The sequence below is a fragment of the Scyliorhinus canicula genome, chromosome 7 (assembly GCF_902713615.1).
Source record: "Scyliorhinus canicula chromosome 7, sScyCan1.1, whole genome shotgun sequence".
In the NCBI taxonomy this organism is placed as follows: domain Eukaryota; kingdom Metazoa; phylum Chordata; class Chondrichthyes; order Carcharhiniformes; family Scyliorhinidae; genus Scyliorhinus; species Scyliorhinus canicula.
Window position 1 is genome coordinate 134395536 of NC_052152.1, and position 26767 is coordinate 134422302.

Consider the following 26767-nt stretch of genomic DNA (forward strand, 5'->3'; position numbering starts at 1 on the left):
GGATTCTCTGGGAAGCCAGGGAAGAGATTGCTGAGCCTTTGGCTTTGATTTTTAGGTCATCATTGGCTACAGGAATAGTGCCAGAGGACTGGAGGATAGCAAATGTGGTCCCTTTGTTCAAGAAGGGGAGTAGAGATAACCCCGGTAACTATAGGCCGGTGAGCCTAACGTCTGTGGTGGGTAAGGTCTTGGAGAGGATTATAAAAGATACGATTTATAATCATCTAGATAGGAATAATATGATTAGGGATAGTCAGCATGGTTTTGTTAAGGGTAGGTCATGCCTCACAAACCTTATCGAGTTCTTTGAGAAGGTGACTGAACAGGTAGACGAGGGTAGAGCAGTTGATGTGGTGTATATGGATTTCAGTAAAGCGTTTGATAAGGTTCCCCACGGTCGGCTATTGCAGAAAATACGGAGGCTGGGGATTGAGGGTGATTTAGAGATGTGGATCAGAAATTGGCTAGTTGAAAGAAGACAGAGAGTGGTAGTTGATGGGAAATGTTCAGAATGGAGTTCAGTTACGAGTGGCGTACCACAAGGATCTGTTCTGGGGCTGTTGCTGTTTGTCATTTTTATAAATGACCTAGAGGAGGGCGCAGAAGGATGGGTGAGAAAATTGCAGACGACACTAAAGTCGGTGGAGTTGTAGACAGTGCGGAAGGATGTTGCAGGTTACAGAGGGACATAGATAAGCTGCAGAGCTGGGCTGAGAGGTGGCAAATGGAGTTTAATGTGGAGAAGTGTGAGGTGATTCACTTTGGAAAGAATAACAGGAATGCGGAATATTTGGCTAATGGTAAAATTCTTGGTAGTGTGGATGAGCAGAGGGATCTCGGTGTCCATGTACATAGATCCCTGAAAGTTGCCACCCAGGTTGATAGGGTTGTGAAGAAGGCCTATGGTGTGTTGGCCTTTATTGGTAGAGGGATTGAGTTCCGGAGCCATGAGGTCATGTTGCAGTTGTACAAAACTCTAGTACGGCCGCATTTGGAGTATTGCGTAGAGTTCTGGTCGCCTCATTATAGGAAGGACGTGGAAGCTTTGGAACGGGTGCAGAGGAGATTTACCAGGATGTTGCCTGGTATGGAGGGAAAATCTTATGAGGAAAGGCTGATGGACTTGAGGTTGTTTTCGTTAGAGAGAAGAAGGTTAAGAGGTGACTTAATAGAGGCATACAAAATGATCAGAGGGTTAGATAGGGTGGACAGCGAGAGCCTTCTCCCGCGGATGGGGGTGGCTAGCACAAGGGGACATAGCCTTAAATTGAGGGGTAATAGATATAGGACAGAGGTCAGAGGTGGGTTTTTTACGCAAAGAGTGGTGAGGCCGTGGAATGCCCTACCTGCAACAGTAGTGAACTCGCCAACATTGAGGGCATTTAAAAGTTTATTGGATAAGCATATGGATGATAAGGGCATAGTGTAGGTTAGATGGCCTTTAGTTTTTTTTTCCATGTCGGTGCAACATCGAGGGCCGAAGGGCCTGTACTGCGCTGTATCGTTCTATGTTCTATGTTCTTTCTGTTGTAACACCAGGCATGTTCCATGAATGACTAAAACATAATGAGCAGAACTAAAAAAAAAATGAAGCATGAAGGAAACCAAGCGCTTCAATCTACTCAACTGGAGTTAACTGAGATTTTTTTAAAGCTGTTTTTTGCAGGATAAATTATTGAACTGGAGGCCTAACTACCTTTTCTCCCTTCACCAAATAGGCATGTTATGTTAATAGTGTATTTATTTGTTTTGTCTTACAGCTTTCTAGACAGGATTGACATAGTCAAACAAAATGACTACATACCTCCAGACCAGGTAAGATTTATTAATATTTCCCTGCTCATTTTAATCCTTCATCATAATATTGATCATTCCCTACCTGAGGCAAAGCAGTTTAAATTATTCTGGGCCTATGCCCTGTAGTTCATATTTTAGCTGTTTTTATTTTTCTGTTGTATATTGTCCTTTTCCTGTAAGTTACGATAAAATTAACTTTGACCATGGTCCGCTCAAATTTTCCACTTTTGAAATGGATCAGGCAAAGTACTAACTATTAAATTGCTGTGTTGAAATATCTGAAATGCAATAAGCAAAAAGCTTTTGGTCTTAGGATTGTCACATGCTTCCAACCATGACAGCACATAAGCTGCTTTTATACTTGCATGCATTGTGGATTCCAGTCGACCAATGTCCACAACTCAGCTCCCTGATCCTGGAGCCAAGTTTCTAGACCCACAAAAATCTCTAGTCCATGAGTCTGCCGCCAAAATAAACTGGCTAGATTTAACAGCAGAAAGGCTGGGAGCCAAGCCTTTGGGCACCGGGCCTCCTGGAATCAGAATTTAAACAATGCCAGTGTACAAATTGCGCTGGTCCTTCCTCTCACCCTGCAGGCATGAGATCGGATTCCATTGTCATTCACAAACTACAAGGCCAAACATTTGAGCTACAAAAGCGAAAACTGGAGATAAGATGCTGGAGATACTTGGGTCTGGCAGAATCTCTGAGGAGAGAAACAGAGTTAATGCTTCAGATCTGTGATCTTTGTTCAAATTAGGAAAAGGTTTTTGAAAAAAAGCATAGATTTTGGGCAAGTGAAAGTGGGAATGGTGGGGGGGAATCAAAAGGAAAGGTTTGTGATAGGGTAGAGGGCAGGAAAAATTAAACGCCTAAAGTGTTCAGGGTGCAAGGCCCCGTTATTTCTATTTTTATATTTAAACCACGGGTCACTTTGTTTATAATTTATGCATGTTTGCCTATGAAACCTCATGCAGTGTCATTTTATTTACAGTAACAGGTATTCATTGGATGTACAATTTATACAGCAGTATAAATTGCAGATTGAATGCTGTCTCTTCATCTCAGTGGCCTGAATTCAAATCACAAACTAATGTTTTAAAGCCTTCCATATCTGATAGATGGGGCATAATTGTCCTATGTGAAGCATATGGTTGGTCTCCGTTCAGTTCCTACAATCTTGGGCGCACAAAAGTTTGGCACTAAATCATCAATCCTATTTGGCAATTGTGTAGGAAATAGGAAATTTCACACTGGTGTAGTTAAAAAGTGCGATTGGGGGGTTGGATTTCTACTCTGCACTTGGTGAATTGGTCATGTTTATGAGGTGGTGTGGAGGTAGCTTTGTTGTGAATCTGACATTCTATCAGAATACCTGATAGAAATGCTGGAAGGATGCAATGTGGAAGTGTCCTATTTCCAAGCATGATGGTGTCTCACCTGCTACAAACATGATTCTCAAAAACAATTGAGTTCTGCTCTACAATACATGTTGACATTTAGTTGAGTAATAGTTTTACCCCTATAGGTGGTAGTGAGGCACTTGGGTGTAAATTCGATTAAATCACAACTCCAGTTTGCAACTGCTGTTGCGATTTGTCGCTTATTCTCCAGATATGAAATCATAGAATATTTCAGAACAGAGGCCGTCCAGCCCATCAAGTCTGCACCAAAATGCTTCTTTCTAAATGAACGACCTAATCTAATCCCACTACCCTACTTGTTCTCCATTCTCTCTCGTATCCTTTATCAGCCAACTAAGTAATCCCTTTTGTACTCTTGTTTCGACAATAGTTTGCAGCAGAGAATTCTGACCACCCTGTTTCATAAAATATTTTCCTAACCCCTCTTTTTGCTGTTTTTGTGTTTGTTAAACTTGGCCCTTTACATGCAAACATATGAATTAGGAACAGGAGTAGGCTACTCAGCCCCTCAAGCCGGTTCTGTCATTCAATAAAATCATGGCTGATCTGTTCGTAACCTTAACCCCACATTTTTGCCTACACCGATAACTTTTCACCCACTTTTCTTTTGTGGAAATGTTTGTTATTGAGTTTTCATATTTTATATCCAACAAATTACAAATTATTAGAAAAAAACACGCAAAAATTAACATGTATATTTACAGGTAAGCATCTTCATAATAACAACTGTGGCCACCCCCTTTAACCGGCATACATATTTTACATTCCCCAATATGACCGAGGCACATGTTTATAGGCATTTATTTACAATTTGGTTTTGGGCCTTAGCTTGCCGTCAGACTGTTGCTTGCGGCTTTGTCCTTCCTTTTTTTTTGGAATAATTTTTATTCAAGTTTTCAACAACAAATTTTATCACAACAGAGAAAAACAGTAACCCCTCCCCTCCAATACAAAAACAATAAATTAACAAGAAAAAGAAATAAGCGTAAAACCATGAGAACAAACCCCCATAACGAACCCGTAGCCCCACCCCACCGGCTACCTTCCCCCGATTCCTGTCCATTTTCCCCTGATTCTTGGCCACCTGACTATTCTTCCTCTTGTTCGTTGGCCACAAACAGGTCCCGGAACAATTGCATGAATGGCTCCCACGTTCTGTGGAAGCCGTCGTCTGACCCTCGGATGGCGAATTTGATTTTCTCCATTTGGAGAAATTACGAGAGGTCGGACAGCCAGTCTGCAGCTCTGGGTGGTGCTGCTGACCGCCAGCCAAACAGGATTCTACAGGGGGAGCGATCAGGGAGGCAAAGGCAAGGGCGTCCGCCCTCCCCAGGAATAGACCTGGCTGGTCTGAAACCCCGAAGATCGCCACTATCGGGCATGGCTCCACCCTCACCCCCACCACTTTGGACATAACCTCGAAGAAGGCTGTCCAGTACTCCACAGGTCTGGGGCAAGACCAGAACATGTGGACGTGGTTGGCTGGGCCTCTTTGGCACCGTTCACATCTGTCCTCCACCTCCGGGAAGAGCCTACTCATATGGTTTCTTATTAAGTGGGCTCTATGTACCACTTTTAGTTGCGTCAGGCTGAGCCTTGCGCACGTGGAGGTGGAGTTGACCCTATGCAGTGCTTCGCTCCAGAGTCCCCACCCTATCTCAATCCCCAGGTCATCCTCCCATTTCTTGTTGTGTCCAGTACGGTGTCGTCCCTTTCTACCAGCCGGTCATACATGTCGCTACAGTTCCCTTTCTCTAGGATACTTGCGTCCAGTAGGTCTTCCAGTAATGTCTATCATGTCGGTTGTGGGTACGTCCTTGTCTCCTTTCGTAAGAAGTTTTTGAGCTGCAGATACTGTAGCTCGTTCCCCCTGGCTAGCCAAAATTTCTCTGTCAGTTCGTCCAGTGTTGCGATCCTGCCGTCCATGTATAGGTCCCTGACTGTCAGTGTCCCTCCATCCTGCCTCCACCTTTTGAAGGTGGCGTCAGTCAGTGCTGGTGTGAACCTATGGTTGTTGCAGATGGGAGCCTTGTCCGACATTTTGGTCAGGCCAAATTGCTGCCGCAGTTGGTTCCAGGATTGGAGGGTGGCTGTCACCACTGGGCTGCTGGAGTGTTTTTTGGGTGGGGATGGGAGTGCTGCCGTGGCGAGGGCCCGGAGGGAGGTCCCCACGCAGGAGGCCTCCTCCGCATGCACCCACTCGGCTTCTGGCTCCTGGATCCATCCCCTTACTCGCTCGGCTGTTGCCGCCCAGTGGTAGAATTGTAGGTTTGGGAGGACTAGCCCCCCCCCCCCCCCCCCCCCCCCCCCATACGAACGCCATGATTAGTTTGTCCAGCGCTTTGAAAAAGGCACCCACTTTTTAATCAAGAGTCTAGGTCTGTCTTAAAAATTGTCAAAGGCTCTGCTTCCACCACCTTTTTGAGGCAGAGCGTTACAGACACTCAACCTTCTGAGATAAAAGAATTCTCCTCATCACAGTCTTAACTGAGGGACCTCATATTTTAAAATTGTGACCCCCCTAGTTCTAGATTCATCCTGTCAATAGCCCTCTGGATCTTAAAGATTTCGATCAAGTCACCTCTTGCTCTTCTAAACTCGAGAAGATAGAAACCTAACGTCTTCCAACCTTTCCACATAAATCAACCCCACCAATTCCTGGTATTTGTCTTGTAAACCTTCTCTTAATGTATTTACATCTTTCCGTCAGTAAGGAGACCAATACTGTGCATAATGTTCCAGATGTAGCCCCCGTACTCCAGAGTAGCCCCAGTATTTCAGATATGGTTATTGATTCTGTTGGTCACTGCAATCTATTACTATTTACCCTGTTGTGAATTTTCAAAATCTCCATAAGATGCACCTGGATCTCGTGAACTAAGTTCTAATTTTCAACGCCTAACTGTGACTCGTTATTACTAGGAACATCTCGGTGAAAATGCACTACCTTTTCAATTTTGAATTCACTCATTATTATGGCTATTATTGGTAAAACCAGCATTTATTAGCCTTGGAAAAGTAATGGTAAGCCACTGCCTTGAACTGCTGCAATCCACATGGTGGAGGTACTCCCACGTGGCTGTTAGATAAGGAATTCCAGGATTTTGACCCATCAGGGATGAAGGACTAGTGATTTATTTCCAACTCAGCTGTATGATCTGGAGGGGAGCTTGGTGGTGAGCTTCGTTGTGCTTGCTGTTCTTCTCCTTGATGTGGAGATGCCAGCGTTGGACTGGGGTGAGCGCAGTAAGAAGTCTTACAACACCAGGTTAAAGTCCAACAGGTTTGTTTCAAACACGAGCTTTCGGAGCACTGCTCCTTCCCCAGGTGAGTGGAGAGGTATTTAAATACCCCTCCATTCACCTGAGGGAGGAGCAGTGCTCCAAAAACCCGTGTTTGAAACAAACCTGTTGGACTTTAACCTGGTGTTGTAAGACTTCTTGCTGTTCTTCTCCTTGGTAGAGGTTGCCTGCTTAAGAAGTACTGAAAAGACCTTGGAAAATTGCTGCAATGTATTTTGTAGATGCTACGAGCCACAGCCACACTGTGTCAGTGGGGGAGAAAATTAAGGTTTAAGGTGGTGGATGATCAGGCAAATAATTCAAGCTTCCAGTGTTGGAATTGCATTTATTCAGGCAATTGGAGAATATTCCAGCACAATGTCAACTTGTGCCTTGTAGATGCTCAAAAGACTGAGTCGAGAGGTGAATCACTTGTTTCAAGATACGCAACCTCTCACCTGATCTTGTAGCCAAAATTTTTACGTGGCTGGTCCAGCTAAGTTTCTGGTCAGTGGTGACCCCTAGGATGTTGAAAGTGGAAGATTAGATTACAATGTCATTTACTTTCAAGGTAAGGTGGTTAGACTCGCCTGTTGGAGATGTTCCTTTCATGCCTCTTGTGTGGCACCAGCTTAGCCCAAATTTGAATGTTGTCCTGGTCCTTTTTCATGTGAGCACAGACTGTTTCATGATTTAATTAGTTGCAAATAGAACTGAGAACTGCAATCATCAGCAAATATCTTGTATGACCTTATGATTGAAAGAAGGTCATTGATCAAGCAGCTGAAGATGGCTGGTCTAGGCACTGCCCTGAGGAACTCCTCGAGTGATGTCTGGGAAAGAAGAGCACAGATTTTGGGGGGGGGGGGGGGCGCGTGATGACCACAGATGTACAGGAGAGAGGGACAGTACTCTGAAGAGAAAGAACTGTACCAGCTAACAAGGAGACCAGGGAAGGGAAGTTGGCCAACAGTTTTGTGGGAATAGAGTTGAGGCAGCTGCACTAATGTATTATGGGAAAGAAGAGCTCAAAGAGGGCATGAGTAGATTTAGAAGAGAGCTAAGTATAAGATGCAAATACAGGCCTTGGGCCGGGGAAAACCTTAGGGGAAGTGTGGTCCAGTGGGCTTGTGGGAGGCAGGGAAGCTGCATTTGATTAGATGTTCTCTATCTTTGTGGCAAAAAAAATGAATGAGCTCCTCGCACAAATTGATGGGGTGAGGATAGAGGTCTTGAGGAGGGTTTCAGAAGATGAGTTCGATCCGGAAATGAATGGCTAAATCAGTTGTCTGCCTTATCCTTTAAAATCTGCATTGCAAGAGAAATTTTAAAAAGCATTCTTGTTATATTTGTTCTCTCCCAATATCTAATCTTAGTTTTGTCTTGCTATGTCTCACTACTGGATCACTGTTTTCCTTAGATTAGATCTCTATCCCAGTGATTGAGCCAATTATATGTGACTGTGCATGCCAGTACTGAAGAATGGCAACTTCAATAAAATATGTCGATGGATTTGTTTTAAAAAAGTAATTAAGTTAATTGATATGCCAAATGTACATCAAAGTTCACTGCGTACTCCTATCTCTGTAATCCCAGCATCAGTAATATGTAGCAGACTCTTTGCGTTTCTAGTCATGCTGACATTCTCTTTTCCTTTTGAAGGACCTTCTGCGATGCAGAGTTTTGACATCGGGAATTTTTGAAACCAGGTTTCAAGTTGAAAAAGTAAACTTTCAGTGAGTATTCCTTGGTTGATATTTTATTCTGTGCATGGTAATGATGTGTAGGATGGTGACATTTTTCTTTGATTTAAGAATAATTATAAATGTGTTGATAGAATCATTAGGGTGCTGATGAAGTGTTTGTACATTTGTAGTCATGGCTTTCCCGTCATGGGAAGGTGATGAATGGAAACAAGAAAGGAACATTAGTTAGCATGGTATCCTAAGTGCCTCTTGTACTCTAAAAGTGTTTTACCCATGAGATGTTGGCGGGAATGGGTCATCTTTTGGGAAAGGAATACAAGTATGATATAAGTGGGTCACTGGACATAAGGTGAGAGTTAAGAGAAAACGTGAGTTGGGCAGCACGGTGGCGCAGTGGTAGCACTGCAGTCTCACGGCACCGAGGTCCCAGGTTCAATCCTGGCTCTGGGTCACTGTCCGTGTGGAGTTTGCACATTCTCACCGTGTTTGAGTGGGTTTTGCCCCCACAACCCAAAGATGTCACAACCCAAAGATGTGCAAGGTAGGTGGATTGGCCACGCTAAATTTCCCCTTAATTGGAAAAAATGAATTGGGTACTCTAAATTTATTTAAAAAAAAGAGAAAACGTGAGTAAATTAATCACAATACAACAAGCTGTTAAACCCATCGTTCTCTCTCGCAATAACTTTCACTTAATTAAAAAATTGTTTTCTGACCCCCTCTAACTAAGAATTATGGAGCAGTGGTCACTGAAAGGGAAAATGTTACTTTCAAAATTATGACCAGTATAATTTTGAATCCCCACTTGATAACCATCTTTATTTATGATGTAGCCACCTCTTAACTTTAGCTTTGTTAATTTATTTATGTCCTCCATTTATGGCTTTAAACTTGCAAACACATGGCAAGCACTCGTCTGTCTATCCCTTACCAGATCTGACTTAATTACCTCAAATTATAATTTTACTTCTCTTCCATTGAAATCTGAAATTTGATTAATGCACCAAAATTAGCTGGGAGGGCAGGAACAACTTTGACTACTTCTTTATCTCCTCTGACCTTCCTCTGCTGCCAAGTCCTCTGATCATCCTCCGCAGAGCGCCCTTTCCTCACTTTGGACAAAAGGTATTCCTGACTATGAACATACAAAAATAGGAGCAGAGGCAGGCCATATGGTCCCTCTAGTCTGTTCCACCAATCAATAAGATCATGGCTGATCTGTTTGTGTTCCGAATTCCACATTACCTTCCAGCTCTGGGAATCAATCTACCTCCGCCTTAAAAATATTTGATGGTCCTGCCTTCGCCGCCATTGAGAGTTACAAGTTGCGCAACCCTTAAGAAAAAGCATTTTCATCATCTCTGTCCTGAAAGGGTGGGCCCTAATTTTAAAACCATGCCCCCTAGTTCTGGACACCCGTAAGCGGAAAGATCCTTTCCCATGAATGCCTTTAACTAGAGGGATGAGAGGATTTTTTTCCATTCCAACCCCTAATGAATTGGTAATCTCTCACTTCTCCCTGTACACTTCATGACACCTAAAGAATAAGGCATCTCTTGACAGATCACCGGCAACAATTTGAGATTAAGCTGGTCTGTTTGCAAAGTTCTGTCTTTTTTGATCCTAAGATGAGCTTCTGACCTCACTCATTCCATCATCCACCCTACCTGTCATCCATGCTTTCATTACCTTTATTCCAGCTCACTTTTAGCTGGTCTCAGATTCTACCTTCAGTAAACTTGAGATCATTCAAAAGCCTGCTGTTAACTTAACTTGCAGCAAGACCATCCCCCCGTCGTGTCTCCTCTGCTTGCTGACCAACATTGGTCCCAGATCAAATAATGTCTTGATTTTAAAATTCACAGCCTTGTTTTCAAATTCCTATCTATTGCCTTGTCCCTCCCTATCGCCTTCATCCCCACACACCTCAGATATCCTCTAATTCTTGTCTCTTGTGGATCCCAAATTTTACTTGTTGCATGATTGGTAGCCACACCTTCAGTTCCTAGGTCCCAAGTTCTGGAATTCTTTCCCTATATTTTTCCACCTCTCCACCTCACTTTCCTCCTTGAAGGTACTCCTTAAAACTTATCTCTTTGGCCAAGCTTTTGACCAAGTGACTTAATATCTACCCCCTTATGCCTTACATGGCTCAGTGTCATTTTTTTTATAATGCTCCTGTGAAGCACCTTGGGAAATTCCTTTACATTAAAGGTGCTATATGAATATAAGTAGTTATGATGCATAAGATTTTACAGCCATATGGGCTGGCTGAATTGACTAGTTGGCCTTTTCTTGACTAAAGATTTTGCATGCTCGCGTCCATAAATACCTCCTGTTTATACTGCATGCATGTGAATGAATACAGCATCGTAAGTAAGATTGGTGAGTTACAGGCGCAGATTGCAGATGTGGAAATAAGATGTGACGATAATGGAGACCTGACTCAAGAAAGGGCAAGGCTGGGTGTTAAATATTCCTTGGTATAAGGTGTTCAGAAAAGACAGGAAAGGAAGAGGAGGAGGGGTGGCGACATTGGTTAAGGAGAGCATTGCACCGGAGAAAAAGGATGTCCTAGAGGGTTCAAGGGCAGAATCAATTTGTCTCGAGCTAAGGAACATAAAGTTCAACCATATTGCATGGTGTAGTCTATAGACCACTAACTAGTGGAAAGATCTTGAGGAACAAATCTGCAGAGATGCAAACATTATAGAATAATACAATGAGATACTTTAATTACCCAAATATAGACTGGGGTGGAGGTAGTGTAAAGGGCAGAGAGGGGCAAGCATTCCTAGATTGTGTTCAGGATACTTTTTTGCAACATTATGTTCAGTCCAGGAAGAAAGGAGGCACCACCGGACCTACTTCTTGGAAATTAGGTGGATCTAGGTAGATCACGTGTCAATAGGGGTGTATTTAGGAGACGGTGATCATTGTATCGTAAGATTTAGGATGATATAAAAGGACAATGGGTAATTCAGAGTAAGATTAATTAACTGGGGTGAGCCGAATTAATTGGGGCAACAATGGAGCTGGGCTGGACAGTTTGGAACTAAAGACTGGTGGGACAAATGTAGCTGAATAATGGACTGCCTTTAAAAAATATATAATTTGGGCACAATCAAGGTATATTCTCTCAAAGGGGAAAGGTGGGCAAACAAATCCAGAGCACCCTGGATGAAAAAAGATGGAAATTAAAATAAATGAAAAAAGTGTACCAATGGCAGGCTAATGCAGAAAACAGAATAGCGAACAGGCTAAATTCAGAAGAGAGGTGAAAAGGCAAATAAGAGACACGAAGAAGGATTCTGAAAAAGGACTGGCATGAAAGTGAATCCCAAAGTCTTCTGTCAGCACATAAATAATAAAATAATAATAATTAATAATAATAATTAATAATAGGCTTTTATTGTCACAAGAATGAAGTTACTGTGAAAAGCCCCTAGTCGCCACATTCCAGCAGCTGTTCAGGTAAGCTGGTAAGGGAATTGAACCCACGCTGCTGGCCTTGTTCTGCATCACAGACCAGCTATCTAGATTTGCAAGAGCCAGCATGGAATTCTTAAGGGAAAATCGTGTTTAACTAACTTTTTGAAGGGGAACAGAGTAGATTGATAAGGGTGGTCTATGTGGACAGAAGGCATATGATACTGTGCCGCCCAACAGACTTGTGAACAAAGTTGCAGTTCATGAGATTCAAGGGGCAGTAGGAACAGGGTTACAAAATTGGCTGGGTAACAGGAACAGTGAGTTGGTTATTTGTCAGGGTGGAGGAAGATTTGTAGTAGAGTTTCCTGAGGGGGGCAGTATTGGGACCCTTGTTTTTCATGATCTATATTAATTATCTAGATCTTGGTGTGCAGGGGACAGTTTCAAAGTTTGCAAGTGATGGACTTCAGAGTTCAGACTTCAGATGGCGGGATGAGCTGAGCGGAAGCACGAAAGGTGACTCTCCTCTTGAGAACTTGGCTTTCGGCACTAACTGAAAATAACCAGCCGGAATCAGGAAAAAAACATCCCCTCACCCTTATCCATCAACAGAAAAACTGACGCTGCCTAGCAGTAGCACCTCTAATGTCCAAAAAGGGGCGAAAAGCAACAAAAGCACGGAGAAGCACACAAAGGAGACGTCGAACAGATGAGGCAATGAGGACCCAGCTATACCCGACAGAGGGACCACCAGGCCATGCATGGAGCTCCCCCTCGCTAGTGGGTGGGTGCAGAGAGTTCCTCACCAAGGAACAACAAGAGACCATCAAGGCCGATATGAGGGTCAGGGTGCCAGAGGCACTGATGGCCATGCAGGCGGCCCTGACGGAAATGCAGCTGGAGACCCAGGGAACATCGTAAAGGACCTGGAGAAGGCCTCAGTGAACCAGTGGAACCGGATTGTTGCAGTGGAATTGGAGGTGACCAGGTTGGTGACAGCATAGGAAACCCTAAAAAAGAAAATTGAGGACCAGGAGAATCGGTCGAGGCGCCAGAACCTGAGGATAGTGGGCCCATTGGAGGGAACGGAGGCAGGAAGCCCATGCAATATGTGGCCCAGATGCTGGGAAACCTGGTGGGGAGAGACAACTTCCCCAAGCCGCCAGAAATAGACAGGGCCCACAGATCACTCCGGCCAATGTCGAAGGCCAGAGAACAGCTGTAATTGTCATGCTGTGTCGGTACCAAGACCGGAAAAGATCCTGAACTGAGTCAGGCAGACAAAGGGAAGGGCACCCGGTCAGCATCCAACAGGACATTGGGGCAGACCTAGCCAAGCATCAGACCGAATTTAATATAGCGAAGGGCGGGGGGAGAACAGGGAGGGGGAACAACAGCAGGATTAAGTGGGAGGGAGAGGGCTCGAGCCAGACAATGACATATTGCAAATGGCAGCAAGGAACACAGAGGCACCACAAGCAGCCACTTTGGAGGGCCCCTGGACAAAGGGAAACTCGCTGATAAGGGGCACTCTGCCACCTACACTAGCACAAGCCTCAATGGGGCTGGTTTAGCTCACTGGGTGAAATCGCTGGCTTTTAAAGCAGACTAAGCAGGCCAGCTGCACGGTTCGGTTCCCGTACCAGCCTCTCCGGACAGGCGCCGGAATGTGGCGACTAGGGGCTTTTCACAGTAACTTCATTGAAGCCTACTCGTGACAATAAGCGATTTTCATTTTCATTTTTTTCATTTTCAATGTCGCTAACACCCAAGACAAAGACCTGACTGTGGGGCGAAAAGCAACACTGACTGAGTGCGGGTCATACATACCCATCTCACTACTGAACCTGGATGCGAAAATCCTGGCTAGACGACTGGAGAACTGCGTGGTCGCAGAAGACCAGATGGGCTTTGTCAAGGGCAGCAGCTAACATCAAACATCAAGCTGAATGTGATACTGATCCCAGCCAGGGAGAGAACACCAGAAGTGATCATCTCCCTGGATGAAGAAAAGTCCTTCGTCAGTCGAGTGGAAGTACCTCATAGATGTACTGGAGCATTTTGGGCTTGGTTCAGGGTTCATCGCCTGGGTGAAACCTCTGTACATCGCTCCCATGGCGAGCGTGCGGACTAATACCACTAGTTCTAAATACTTCCAGCTGTACAAAGGCACAAGGCAGGGATGCTCACTTTCCCCACTTCTGCTTGCCCTGGCAATCGAGTCACTTGCTCCCTTAGAACGTCGGAATTCTCACTCTGTGAATGACCTGCTTCTCTAAGTCTCAGATCCCTGAGTCAGCATGGAAGGATTCATGAACCTCCTGAAAGAGTTTGGAGCCTTCTCAAGCTACAAACTCCAGTTGAGCAAGAATGAAATTTTCCCGGTGACTTGCAAGGGAGATGGGCGGGACGGAATGCTGTCCAGGCTAGCCGAGAACAAATTCCGCGACCTGGGATCCAAATCGCCCACGACTGGACACGGATCCACAAATGGAACCTGACTGGTTTGGTGGAGGAAGTAAAAAAGGACCTGCAGAGGTGGGACCTACTCTCCTCCTCTCGCCAGAGAGGAGGGTGCAGACGATCAAGATGAACATACTGCCCAGGTTCCTCTTCCTGTTCAGATCCCTACCGATCTACACCTCCAAGGCCTTCTTCACCACAGTGGACAAACTGTGATCATGACATTTGTGAAGAACCCGAAAAGGGTCCTACAAAGGAAAAGAAGCATCTGAGGCCTGGATCTCCCAAACCTAGAATTCAACCACTGGGTGGCCACAGCAGAGAGAGCGAAGGAATGGGTGAATGAGCTGAAAGCAGAGTGGGTAAAGATGGAGGAGAGTTCCTGCACAGGGTCACCCCTCCTAGCCTTAGTTAGCACTTAGCACTTCAGCCTGACCGAAATGTCCACCACGTCCCCATCTGCAACAACCACAGGTTCATGCAAGCAACAGTGGATGCCAGGTGGAGACAGGGCGGGCGGGTGCTGACAGTTAGTGACTTATACTCGAGTGACAGACTAGCAACACTGGAAGAAGTTACTGAGAGGTTTCAACTGCCAAAGGAAATGAGGACAGAAACAACTTAACTCACTCCACAGGAAACGACAACGTACTCAAGGACGCTGAGACACTCTTTTGGTAACATAGTGGGGGCAGCACGGTAGCATAGTGGGGGCAGCATGGTAGCATAGTGGGGGCAGCACGGTAGCATAGTGGGGGCAGCACGGTAGCATAGTGGGGGCAGCACGGTAGCATAGTGGGGGCAGCACGGTAGCATAGTGGGGGCAGCACGGTAGCATAGTGGGGGCAGCACAGTAGCATAGTGGGGGCAGCACGGTAGCATAGTGGGGGCAGCACGGTAGCATAGTGGGGGCAGCACGGTAGCATAGTGGGGGCAGCACGGTAGCATAGTGGGGGCAGCACGGTAGCATAGTGGGGGCAGCATGGTAGCATAGTGGGGGCAGCACGGTAACATAGTGGGGGCAGCACGGTAGCATAGTGGGGGCAGCACGGTAGCATAGTGGGGGCAGCACGGTAGCATAGTGGGGGCAGCACGGTAGCATAGTGGGGGCAGCACGGTAGCATAGTGGGGGCAGCACGGTAGCATAGTGGGGGCAGCCAGGTAGCATAGTGGTTAGCACAGTTGCTTCACAGCTCCAGGGACCCAGGTTTGATTCCGGGCTGAGTCACTGTCTGTGCGGAGTCTGCACGTTCTCCCCGTGTCTGCATGGGTTTCCTCTGGGTGCTTCGGTTTCCTCCCACAGTCCAAAGATGTGCAGGTTAGGTGGATTCGCCATGCTAAATTGCCCTTCGTGTCCAAAAATGTTAAGTGGAGGTTACAGGGTTATAGGGATAGTCGATATGTGGGCTTGAGTAGGGTGCTCTTTGTAAGGGCTGGTGCAGACTCGATGGGCTGAATGGCCTCCTGCACTGTAAATTCTAAGATAAAACTGTTGGATACAGGCGACCTAGTGAAAGGGAACTATGGGGACCTGCATGGGCGACTATTGGAGGGGACACGCTCCCCCCCTACACGAGACAAGAGAAACGTGGGAGGAAGAACGAGAGATAGGGGCACTCAGTACACAGGGCGAACACCTCCAGTTGCGCAGGACTATGCCTAATGCAACTAAAGATGGTGCACAGAGTACACCTAACCAGAACCCGTGTCCAAGGAATACCCCCCCCCCCCCCACAAACCCAAGTGGGAGCACGTTTATAACTAGGGCTAGGAGGGATGTCCCCATGCAGGAACTCGCCTACCTATGGAGCCATGCCCAAAGTGGCAGGAACCCCCCACCCATCCCCAAAAGGAACTCTGGGTGCTCTGGATTCCTCCCACAGTCCAAAGATGTGCAGGTTAGGTGGATTGGCCATGCTAAATTGCCCCTTAGTGTCCAAAAGGTTAATTTGGGTTACTGGTTTACAGGGATAGGGTGGAGGAGTAGGGTGCTCTTTCCAAGGGCCGGTGTAGACATGATGGGCTGAATGGTCTCCTCCTGTACTGTAAAGATTCTGTGATTCCAATCAAAGGAACCTCGTAGCACAATGGTGTTACATTAGTGCTTATCAGAGAATTTCTCACAAATGTTGCCATGTATGACAGATTGCTGTAATTAATGGATCAGATTTATACACCAATGAAAAGGTGTCAATAAGAAGTTTGTAACAACATTAAGACGAGACAAACCAGTGTCGAAGTAGGAAATTGCTGTCAGGGTTCCAGTGATCCATTTACCAGAGCTTGGAAGCTGCAGGTTGACCACTCGTATCACAGGTACAAGGAAGTAAATCTGTAGCTCTGAAGTATGCAAGTTAAATCATAACGCAGGATGATGGCACAGTTTCTACTTCACATAGCGTCATCAACACATGGAATCAGATTCAGAACACGGTGATGGAGGCAGCAACCCTGGTATCAGTTTATAAAGAGCAGTTGGAAACTTTGATGAAACTGTAGCATTATCTCAGAATGGATGGGCTAATTGGCCATTCTCTTTCTTTCTCTGAACAGATAAACCATACTTGATTTGCATAACAGAATTTTAAAAATAGGAGCAGGAATAAATAATTTTGCCTCTCGAGCCTGTTCCACCATTCAATGTGATCATGTCTGATCTGATTGTGGCCTTAACTCCACTTTCCTTCCTGCCCCCCATAACCCTCTACTCCCTTTTGATCTAAAATCTGTATCACTCAGCCTTGAATATACTCAGTGATTGAATCAGGAATTCTTGTCAACCACTTCAGTTGCTGTGCATGTTTGTTTGAATCAAGAAATGGCTTCCTTGATTTGTTCCACTGGTGAGAAGTGAAAAATTATTGTGTGGTTTACCATCGAGCACTAAACTGCTGTCGTCCTGCAGTGAGTGTCTATGTATGTCCAGGCAGTTATTTGTTTATTCTTGGTTCAAGACCGAGCAATGACTAATTGGCAGATTTGTTCAGTTCTCTTGTCATCCTCGGGATATTAGAACAAAAGTGGATCATTTAAACCTCAAACCTGTTGAGAAGCTCAATTAGATCATGGCTGACCAGTATCCTTACTCAATTTGCCTGCCTTGGTTCCCTTGATACCCTTCATAACAAAATCTTTCAATCCCGGCTTTTGAAATTGCTAGCTCGAACAACTTGTGGAAAGAAATTTGGGCTCGGGTTGAAGATAATTCTCATCTGTTCAGCTTGCTGGGCATATATTTGGAAAGTGGCTGTGTGAATTTAGCACATGCATAACAAAATAATGTTACCTGTTGTGCCACAAGTCAGTTTTTAACTTTGTGCCTTATGAATCCCAGAGCCTACACACGTTTTACCAGTAGCTAAACAGAAAATGGGCTAACTAATTAAAAATCCTGAAATTTAAATTCAGAAAGCCTGATTAGGTGGGATTGTAGTCTGTACGTCATTTAAAAGAATGGGCACAAAGAAGGTAGTCTTCATCTTCATTCTGCAATCCACACTCCAATCCAGAGCCCAGCACATGTATCATTGGAACGTTAGCGCTTCTGGGCAATTGCTGGGTAAACCCATGCAAAGGAATTTCCTAGAGGGATTCTTTGGTGCATCATTGGGGTACCCCCAAATGTGACGCAGGGGAAACAGGAAGCTTTGGGCCATTGTCTCGTTTAACAATCAAACTTGGACTGCAGTACTTGGGTAAACAAAGTCACTTTGAAAATTAAATAAACAGAAGGGATACCCAGATTGTGTTTGTTTTTAATGATTGATTCTAATAAATTAATGTAGACATCGTAGTAATTCTGTAGGAATTAGTTTAATTGTTCCTAAAATGCTATATTTCAATTTCTGATCCTTTTGAATATGGCTTGGTCTCGGCACAGAAATAAATATTCAAGGAGTTGGGGAATGAAGAGATTTTTTTTTAAGGGGTCGTCTATGGGAATGTATTTCCTTCACTGCTCCAGATAGCTGCAGGTTTCAGTCTATAAGCATTACTCAGATTTATTTTTGGGAAAGAAACACCAGCAGACCACACTAATAGAATAAGGAATATAAATTTACTCCAAAAAGAAATTATATTTTGTCAGGTCACATAGATGAGATTTTTGTTTGAAGAATGAGGAAGAGAAACCCTATAATAGGTAGTTCACGCTTCTCATTTTGTCAGCTGTGTACATATAAATGAATTTTGCCATGACTTTTGTCATTTTAAGCTCTGAGAACCAGATAACATTTTGTGTAGCTGAGGAACAATTGAGGTCAATTCTGCAACTCGTTTAGCCCGATACTGTATTGTAATGTTTTACTTCGTGTTTTGTTAAAATTAGAACTGTGTAGATGCCTTTGGTTCTCCATATAGAATACATGAGCTTTAGTTCCAATATTTACTGGAATTGGTATGGGGAGCCATGACTGACTCTAGCACTGAAAATCCAATGGCTTGTGTTTGAGAATTGGCAACAGAACACTGGAATGTTTTTAACCTTAACCATGAGAATATTGCTGCTTGCTGGAATGTTGATGGGACATAATTAGCAAAGTTCATTTGTTTTGATTTTTGCTGATCAGTTAAAGTTCTTTGAATGTGAATAGTCTTCAATTTAAGGAAACAGATCTTGTCTGCAACTTGATCTTGTCTGATTTGATTATAAAATGGATTCAAGGACTTTCTTTTTACAGCATGTTTGATGTCGGAGGGCAACGAGACGAGCGCAGGAAATGGATTCAGTGTTTCAACGGTAAGAGCTGGAAGTGAAGTATTTTACAGGGGCATATTCATGGCAAGAGTCTAATATCCATCAGCTTGCTTGGGTGCAGGAAGATAAACAACAATCCAGGGAGGCAAGAGTGCATAATTCTTAATACCATGTCTGCTAGTTCACCTAGCTTCGTTTGGTAGGTTTCATCAGATGTCAGTTGGGCTTTTGCCTAATACATTTCTACCTGTTCAGAGATGAGAGGTTATTGCACACCCAGTTCATTCTGCTTGAGTAAACATGGCTGTTCCCAGCTCCAGAATAATGGGTAGCAGTAAGCAGAATACTGTACCTAAAGTCTGCAGCATCATGCTCTTATCATTCATATAATAAATAATGCGGTAAATCCCGAAGGAAGGGAGAATCTCCTGGTGTTTTTGCTTCTGCAGGTTTCCGCAGAAGCTTGAAGCAAAACTAGACTCTATTCAAATGTGGACCAACACAGCCAAAGCTAGTCATGTTTTCACTCAATATTCATATATCCATTTCCAGAAAAATCATGGAGATTACATTTAGGGGTGAGGACTCTAGCTAGTATACGCTGCAAACTCAAGTGTGTTACATTGCTTCAGAGGAAGTTGAAGTTATGTAGTCAATATTTTTAGAAGTTTAATCTGTGTTTGCAGGCCCCACTATTTAGATCAATGAACTCTATAAAATGAAACCAAAATGAAGAGCAGCGAGGAGCAAGAATTTCCTGAAAGACAGAGAAACCAGGTTTAGCAAAGGACAAACCAGAAAACAGATCGATACATGCAAGCTGACAAAAAAATGTGACAGGGAAGAAAGTGAGTGAATGTCAGCGAGTAGGCTGAACAGGAAAGGATTGGGTCATGCATGTTATTTACAAAATCAAGATCTATAATGTACTTTCACAAAATATATGTAGCTACCTCCTTGTAAACCGTTTTAAATTCAAATATTGAATGCATAGATTTGACACAATCACCTATGATATATCAGTGCTAAATTAGAGTCTACTGGGATAACTCGCCTGCTGTCAAAAGTGCCTATCTGACATTGTTGTGGATGAATCAGAATTTCCTCCACTTAAATATTGGGTAGATAAAAGCCATAATGTTCAGCCGTTACTAAAGGCTCAACTTCTTTGTCACAGATTCCATCACTTTTTAAATTAATTTTAACCAAGTTGGCATGGGTCAGTTGTCACACATTGGTCACATTGGGTAAGGAAGGCAGGTTTCCTTTACTAAAGGCCCTTTGCAAATTTGGCTTTCTGCTCATAATAGAATTGGGTTGCAATAAGCCATGTACTGTCCATAGACAAGATGGCTTATTGCCACCTTCATACTGTCATCAATTTCCATCTCTACTTAACACCACTAAAGCCCTTATGCACTCCTGTCACGTGCAGACTCAGTTGCTCCAGCACCGGCTATGCTTGTTTCCTTACCACCCACTACATTGACTCCATCTCAATCGAAATTGCACAACCTACATCCTGTCCCTCACAAAGTATTTTAGACCATCTTCAATGATGAACACTAAATCCCTGTTTCTAGCATATCCCATTGATAATCTTCACCTTGATCATAGATTTATGTATGCACTTGTACCCTCTTTTACAATCTCCCGAATTATTACACTGCCTCCTGTGTCAAGATCCAGATTCTTCAGGGCTTGGGTTCTGGCCTTCTGTGTGCCTATGTCCAATTTATGGTGGGTATGAAACCTTCAGTTGGATTGATATTATTCTCTGCAATTTCGTTCCTGAGCCATTCAGTTTCCGCCTTCACCTTCAACGGTCTTGTCTCTCCAAGCAACGTTTTGTCTGCCTTAACTGTATTCTATAAATATAGGTTCCATTTGCTGCCAATGCTGTTGGATGCACACTGCAATCTTTATAGGGGGCAATGTGCAATATGAACGCAGCTTATTTTCTGCCACATCATTGATCATTCTTAAATGTAAAATTTGAGGGAGAATTCTTCCCTTTCACAAAGCCGCTAGACTTAGTGAGCTCAGTACAACATTGCCACAGTTTTATTTTGTGTCCTGGCCAAATCTTTCAGATCACTGAATATTTAGCAATGTATGATTACAGTGCTTATAAATTGAGAGACAACATAAATCATTAAAATGAGTTTGAAGTATCAATCTTCAGTCACGATTCTGTATTGCCTCTGTCCACTCCTAAGAAAATACTGCAGCACTTTCTCCAAATCTGAGCTAGATATTCCAAGCAGCCTGCTGTGATTTATGGGATCCATGGAACCCAGAAACTAATAGCATATTGAAAGAATCGCGTTAGAAAGCAAAATGAGTTGGCGGTGTGCTATGTAAACTGATGTGCGCATGTTATTTAATTTCTACTCGTGCAAACCAGGGCACACATGCAGACTGTATCAGCCGGTCATATTGCCTTGGCAGGAGACAAAGTGATAACGATAAACTCACCCTATCTTTATCTAACCTACACATTCTAGCATCCAAATATATCTTTAACTTTCTAATGTCTTTTATTCCACCACAGATTATCCTGATTATTCAGGCCGCTAAACTTCCCCAAAATCTGTTTTAAATTTATAATTCACTAATTTACAATTGTCCCAATGGCTGCCTTCCATTGAAGTCAAGCTCTCCGTTCACTTAATCTGTGATTTTCAATAATTTACACGTTAGTTGCCTTCTTCCACTGTTATGATCACCTTTCTCAACTGTAGAACTAAAGTTAATATCTTAAATCATTTGTGCGCTCTCCACTCCATCATGTCATTTTTAAATAATGCCAATTGAAAATGTGCTCTCACCTCATGTAGCCTGACCAATACATTATAAAACCCTCAGCAAAATACTCTATGTATTCCATTATCCAGTTACTTCTTCATATTGTCTTGACTCTAAAAGGTCCCAGTGCCAGTTCCATTCCCTTCATCATACCCTGATCATCATCCTTTCTCCAAATGTTAAATATTATAAATTTGTCCCTTTTTTAATTTGTCTAACTAATCTTAATATTTAATTTAATTTAATTCCAACCGCATGACCTGTGTATCACCAAGTCTCACATGAATGAAGTTACACTTTTCTGACTGCCTCAAATAACCATGGAGATGGTTGAAATTTGTCATATTATCTCAGGCAACATAATAACTCCTTGATTCCTTTGACTGTTTCTAATTGATTTATTTCTGATCCCCATTTTTGTTTCTCAGACGTCACTGCTATCATATTTGTGGTGGCAAGCAGTAGCTACAACATGGTTATACGAGAGGACAATCAGACCAATCGTCTCCAAGAAGCTCTCAATCTGTTCAAAAGCATCTGGAACAACAGGTAAATTTAGAACTCTCATATTTATTCTGAAGCATCAGAACATTAGTTGGTCATTTCAATTAGATAATAGCTGATCTGTAGACATTTATCTGCATTTTCCTTTATTCTTTCAAAGGGATGTCGGTATCACTGGCTAGTCAAACTGTTGCCCAACTCGAATTGCTACTGATAATAACCTTTATTAGTGTCACTGGTAGGCTTGCATTAACACTGCAATGAAGTTACTGTGAAAATCCCCTAGTCGCCACACTCCGGCGCCTGTTCGGGTACACAGATGGAGAATTCAGAATGTCCAATTAACCCAACAAGCACATTTTTCGGGACTTGTGGGAGGAAACTGGAGCAACCGGAGGAAACCCACGCAGACACGGGAGAAAACGTGCAGACTTCACACAGACACTGACCTAAGCGAAAATCGAACCTGGGACCCTGGTTCTGTGAAACAACAGTGCTAACCACTGTACTACCATGGTGGTGGTGAGCTACCTTCCTGAAACGCAGCAGTCCATCTGGTGCAGGTAGAACTACAATGCTGTTGGGAAGGGAGTTATTTTTTTATCCGGCAACAGGGTAGGAATGGCAATATGTTTCCAAGTTAGGATGGTGGGTGACTTTAAGGGGAACTTCCAGGTGCTGCCGTTCCCATTCATCTACTGAGATCGGCCCTTAAGTGATAGAGGTTGTGGGTTTGAAAGATGGTTTGGAAGAAACCTTGGTGTGTTGCTGCAGTTCCTCCTGGAGATGGAAAACACTGCTGCCACTATGCATTTGTGGTGCATGCAGTGAATTTTATAAGGTGGTGGATGGACTCCCGATCAAGTGGGCTGGTTAATCCTGAAACGATGTTGAGTTTCTTAATATTGTTAGAGGTGCACACTCATCCAGTCATGTTGAGAGTATTCCATCATAGACTTGTGTCTTATTGATGATAGGTATGTTTCGGTTTGTCAGGAGGTGAGCTATTTGCCACAGAATTTCCAGCCTCTGATCTGCTCCTGTAGCCACAGTATTTATATGGCTGGTTCAGTTCAGTTTCTGGTCGTTGGTAACGCCCAGGATGTAGATAGTCAGGGATTCAAGGATGCTAATGCCAATAATTATTATGGGGATATGGTTAGATATGGTCATTGCCTGTGCCACGAGTGGTATTTGTCATTTATCAATCCAAGCCTGAATATTGTCCATGTCCTGCTGTATAATGACATGGATTGCCTCATGATCTGAGGAGTTGCGAATGCTATTCAATATTGTGCAATCATCAGCGAACATCGCCGCTTCGGACCTTCTGATGGAGAGAAGATGATTGGGCCCATGAAAGTATCCTGATGAACTCCTGCAGCAGTGGCCTGGGACTGAGATGATTGACCTCCCAACAATCACAAAGCATCTTCCTTTGTGTTTGGTATGGCTCCAGCTAAAGAAGAGCTTTTCCCAGGTTCCCACTGACTTCAGTTTTGCAAGGACTCCTCGATGCCGCACTCGGTCAAATGCTGCCATGATATCTCGGAAAGTTGCTCTCTCTCACACTCCGTGAACTCAGCTCTCTTCTCCATATTTGGGCCAAGGCTGTAATGAGGTCAGGAGCCGAGTGACCCTGGCAGAACCTAACCAATGAGCAGGTTATAGCTGAGTAAATGTCGCTTGATAGCACTGTTGATGACTCTTTCCATCATTTTGCTGATAATCAAGTGTAGACTGATGGGGATAATAATCGGCTGGGTTGGATCCGTCCTTTTTATGGATGGTTTTCCATATTTCCAGTGCCCCCCCCCCCCCCCCCCCCCCCCCCACCACCACCATCCCCATCCCCCCCACCACCACCATCCCCATCCCCCCCATTATTGAGGATGGGGATAGTTGTGGAGCCTCCTTCCCTAAATGGTTATTTAATTATCCACCACCAGTCACAACTGGCTGTGAGAGAACTGCTGGGCCTGGGGCCAAACCAGATAAGGGTATCAATGAACCAGATGGGTTTTGCAACAAGGGACAATAGTTTCATGCTCACTGTTAAACTATTTTACAATTCCAGGCATTTTCATTCATTTAATTTAACATCCTCCACCTTCCATGGTGGGATTTAAACGCATGTTCCCAGAGCATTATCCTGGGCCTTTGGTTTACTAGTCCAGTGACATTACCATATACCACCTCCTCATAAGCCTCATTACCCTTACATAACACCCAATCTTATCCATATCAGTGTTACAATTTCCAGTTGATCCAGCACCACAGCCTTTCCTTTGGAGGGGAGGGTAGAGGAAGAAAGAGTTTGATTTTCCGTACCCTTTAGTGCTTTTTAAAAAGTACACTCTGATTGCTCTTCTAACTGTAATTTCAAGATTATGCCTGAAAGGTACCTCCAAATTAAAGTTTAAATCAATAAAATTGTTTACCATTTTGTAGAACTAATGCTTTTGCCATATCTGTCAGTTTGTCAGTGGAGAGTGTAATTTACAGATAAAGATCTCCTGTTTTCCTTTGCAGTATGTTGCTGTTCTTTATTTAGTCTCTTGGCGACCAGTTGTTATGGAGACCTTAATCTGCCATTGTATCAATGGTATTGGAAAAACAGGCCCTAGAGATGTTGTCAGAGTCGCAGCTTCATATTCCTTACTTTGGCAAGTGCTAGCAATGGCAAGAGTACAGTATAGGTGCTACCTGTGGGGGAAAAAGCCTCCAGGTTTTTTTTTACATGATTTATTGCCAATGCTGGTTCGGTTGATGGAGTTTCCATCTACTGGAACTTCATTTTGTGCAAATGGCTTCTATTCTATAAAGAATATCAAAGCCAGTTTATATCAATACCATTGATGCCAACAGACATAAGTACCTGTGAAAATGGCTAGCACAAACAAAGAACATGCATCACAGCTTATTAATTGACATAATTTATTCAGGGATAGCATTAACATTGATGGCAATTGTCAATTACTGCAGGTGATCATATGTTTAAGTGGAGTACACCATCAGGAGAGGAGGCAAGTATATTGAAACAAGTAGGTGAAGTTCTTTTTACGTGGGATATTGGTTGCTGAATGGAGTTTCTTTTTAAATCTAGGTGGCTGCGGACCATTTCTGTAATTCTCTTCCTAAATAAACAGGATTTGCTGGCAGAGAAAGTGTTAGCAGGAAAATCTAAAATCGAGGACTACTTTCCTGAGTTTGCTCGTTACACTACACCTGATGATGGTGAGCACTTTTATTTTAAAACAAGAAATGTTTCTTGTGTTGGTTCCAGGGATGTTGTGCAGACTTGTGATTTTCCATCGATGTGAGATTAATTTCCAGCAGCACTAACCAGAAGCCAGGAGCTTCTCTACTGAAAGTAACAAGACCTAGTTTCCTATCGTACAACTAAGAGTTGGTACTGTATGGAACAGAACATGACTACTTCCAGTTCACCACCTCTTCCCTTCCCCCCAAAGAGGAATAAATCAAGATTTAAAATTTTCTTTTTCTCTCGTGTTTCTCTCCCTTCCCTTTTTCCCAGCTGCTCTGAACAAACTAATACAAGTTATTGAACATAAAACAATTTTGATTAACTCTAGTTTCAGTGAAATATGCCTGCTATTCATTGTACTTTTTCTAACCATCCAAAATAAAAAAAATGAAAAATATTATTCTGAATTCAAGGAGAACAATGTTCCTTTCAAGCAGAGAAGATATTTTGTGGGAGTTGAGATTTATTTTTCTGTAAAAGCTATGGATCGGTAAGGGATCCAATATACATTAGTTTAACATAAGTACGAGAATAGGCTGCAGGGAAGGGATATAAATGCAAACTTACACCTCATCAGGCAGTTAGCAGACTTGAGTCAAATGAACAGCTCCTGAGGAACACTGAACCTATTAACTCTGAGGCTACTGTGAAGTGATTCTTGTGTGTATTATGCTACCATACCAGTAGATGCCAATGTTCCTAGAAGACAGAAAAAATTTATTTCTTGTAAGGCAGAAACATGCGTAATGTAAATATTATCACTATTCCCAGTACATTAGCAGCCCAGTTCAGAGATATTGGGGGTATTTTTGACTGAGTGATAGTGTATACTGTGTAATATTGAATCAGCTACCTATTGTGCATCTCCTGCTTATACATCCCCTCTCATTTTAATTTCCAGTAATATGCAGCTACCTTGAAAATGGGTTTTAGTATTGATCTTTCTCACTCATTTCATAAATATTCCAAACCTTGTGCGAAATCACACCAGTATGCACACATATATATATATTTCCTCCTTTACTAACGCCGTCTTTGCTAACTTCCACAATATTCTTCACTATTCCAAGCTGTTAAATTAAATTGAACAAACCTATGCTCTGAGCTACTTTAGGTGGTCAATCACAAACTGCCCCACTGTATACTGAATGGAGTAACTTGCCCCATAGATCAGTTCTACACATATGTTTCCATGAATCCCCCCCCCCAAAGAATCGTTGAATCTTCAGTACAGAGGCCACCCGGCCCATCGCATCTGCACCGGCCTTTGGAAAGAGCACCGCACCTAAGCCCACACCTCCACCCTATGCCCAGCAACCCCACCCAGCATTTGTGGACACTTGAGGGCAATTTAGCATAGCCAATCCACCTAACCTGCACATCTTTGG

General features: G+C 43.4%; 1 protein-coding gene across 3 annotated transcripts in view; it reads left to right on the top strand.

The window, feature by feature from the left end:
- The window catches only part of gnas (GNAS complex locus), a 408925-nt gene that overhangs the window by 370236 nt on the left and 11922 nt on the right, over positions 1-26767 (top strand). For all 3 annotated transcript variants that reach the window (XM_038802970.1, XM_038802971.1, XM_038802972.1), the window contains exons 6-10: positions 1761-1815; positions 8165-8238; positions 18783-18841; positions 22036-22156; positions 25218-25348. In XM_038802970.1, the coding sequence (XP_038658898.1) occupies positions 1761-1815; positions 8165-8238; positions 18783-18841; positions 22036-22156; positions 25218-25348 (440 nt within the window). The remainder of the gene's footprint in view (positions 1-1760; positions 1816-8164; positions 8239-18782; positions 18842-22035; positions 22157-25217; positions 25349-26767) is intronic.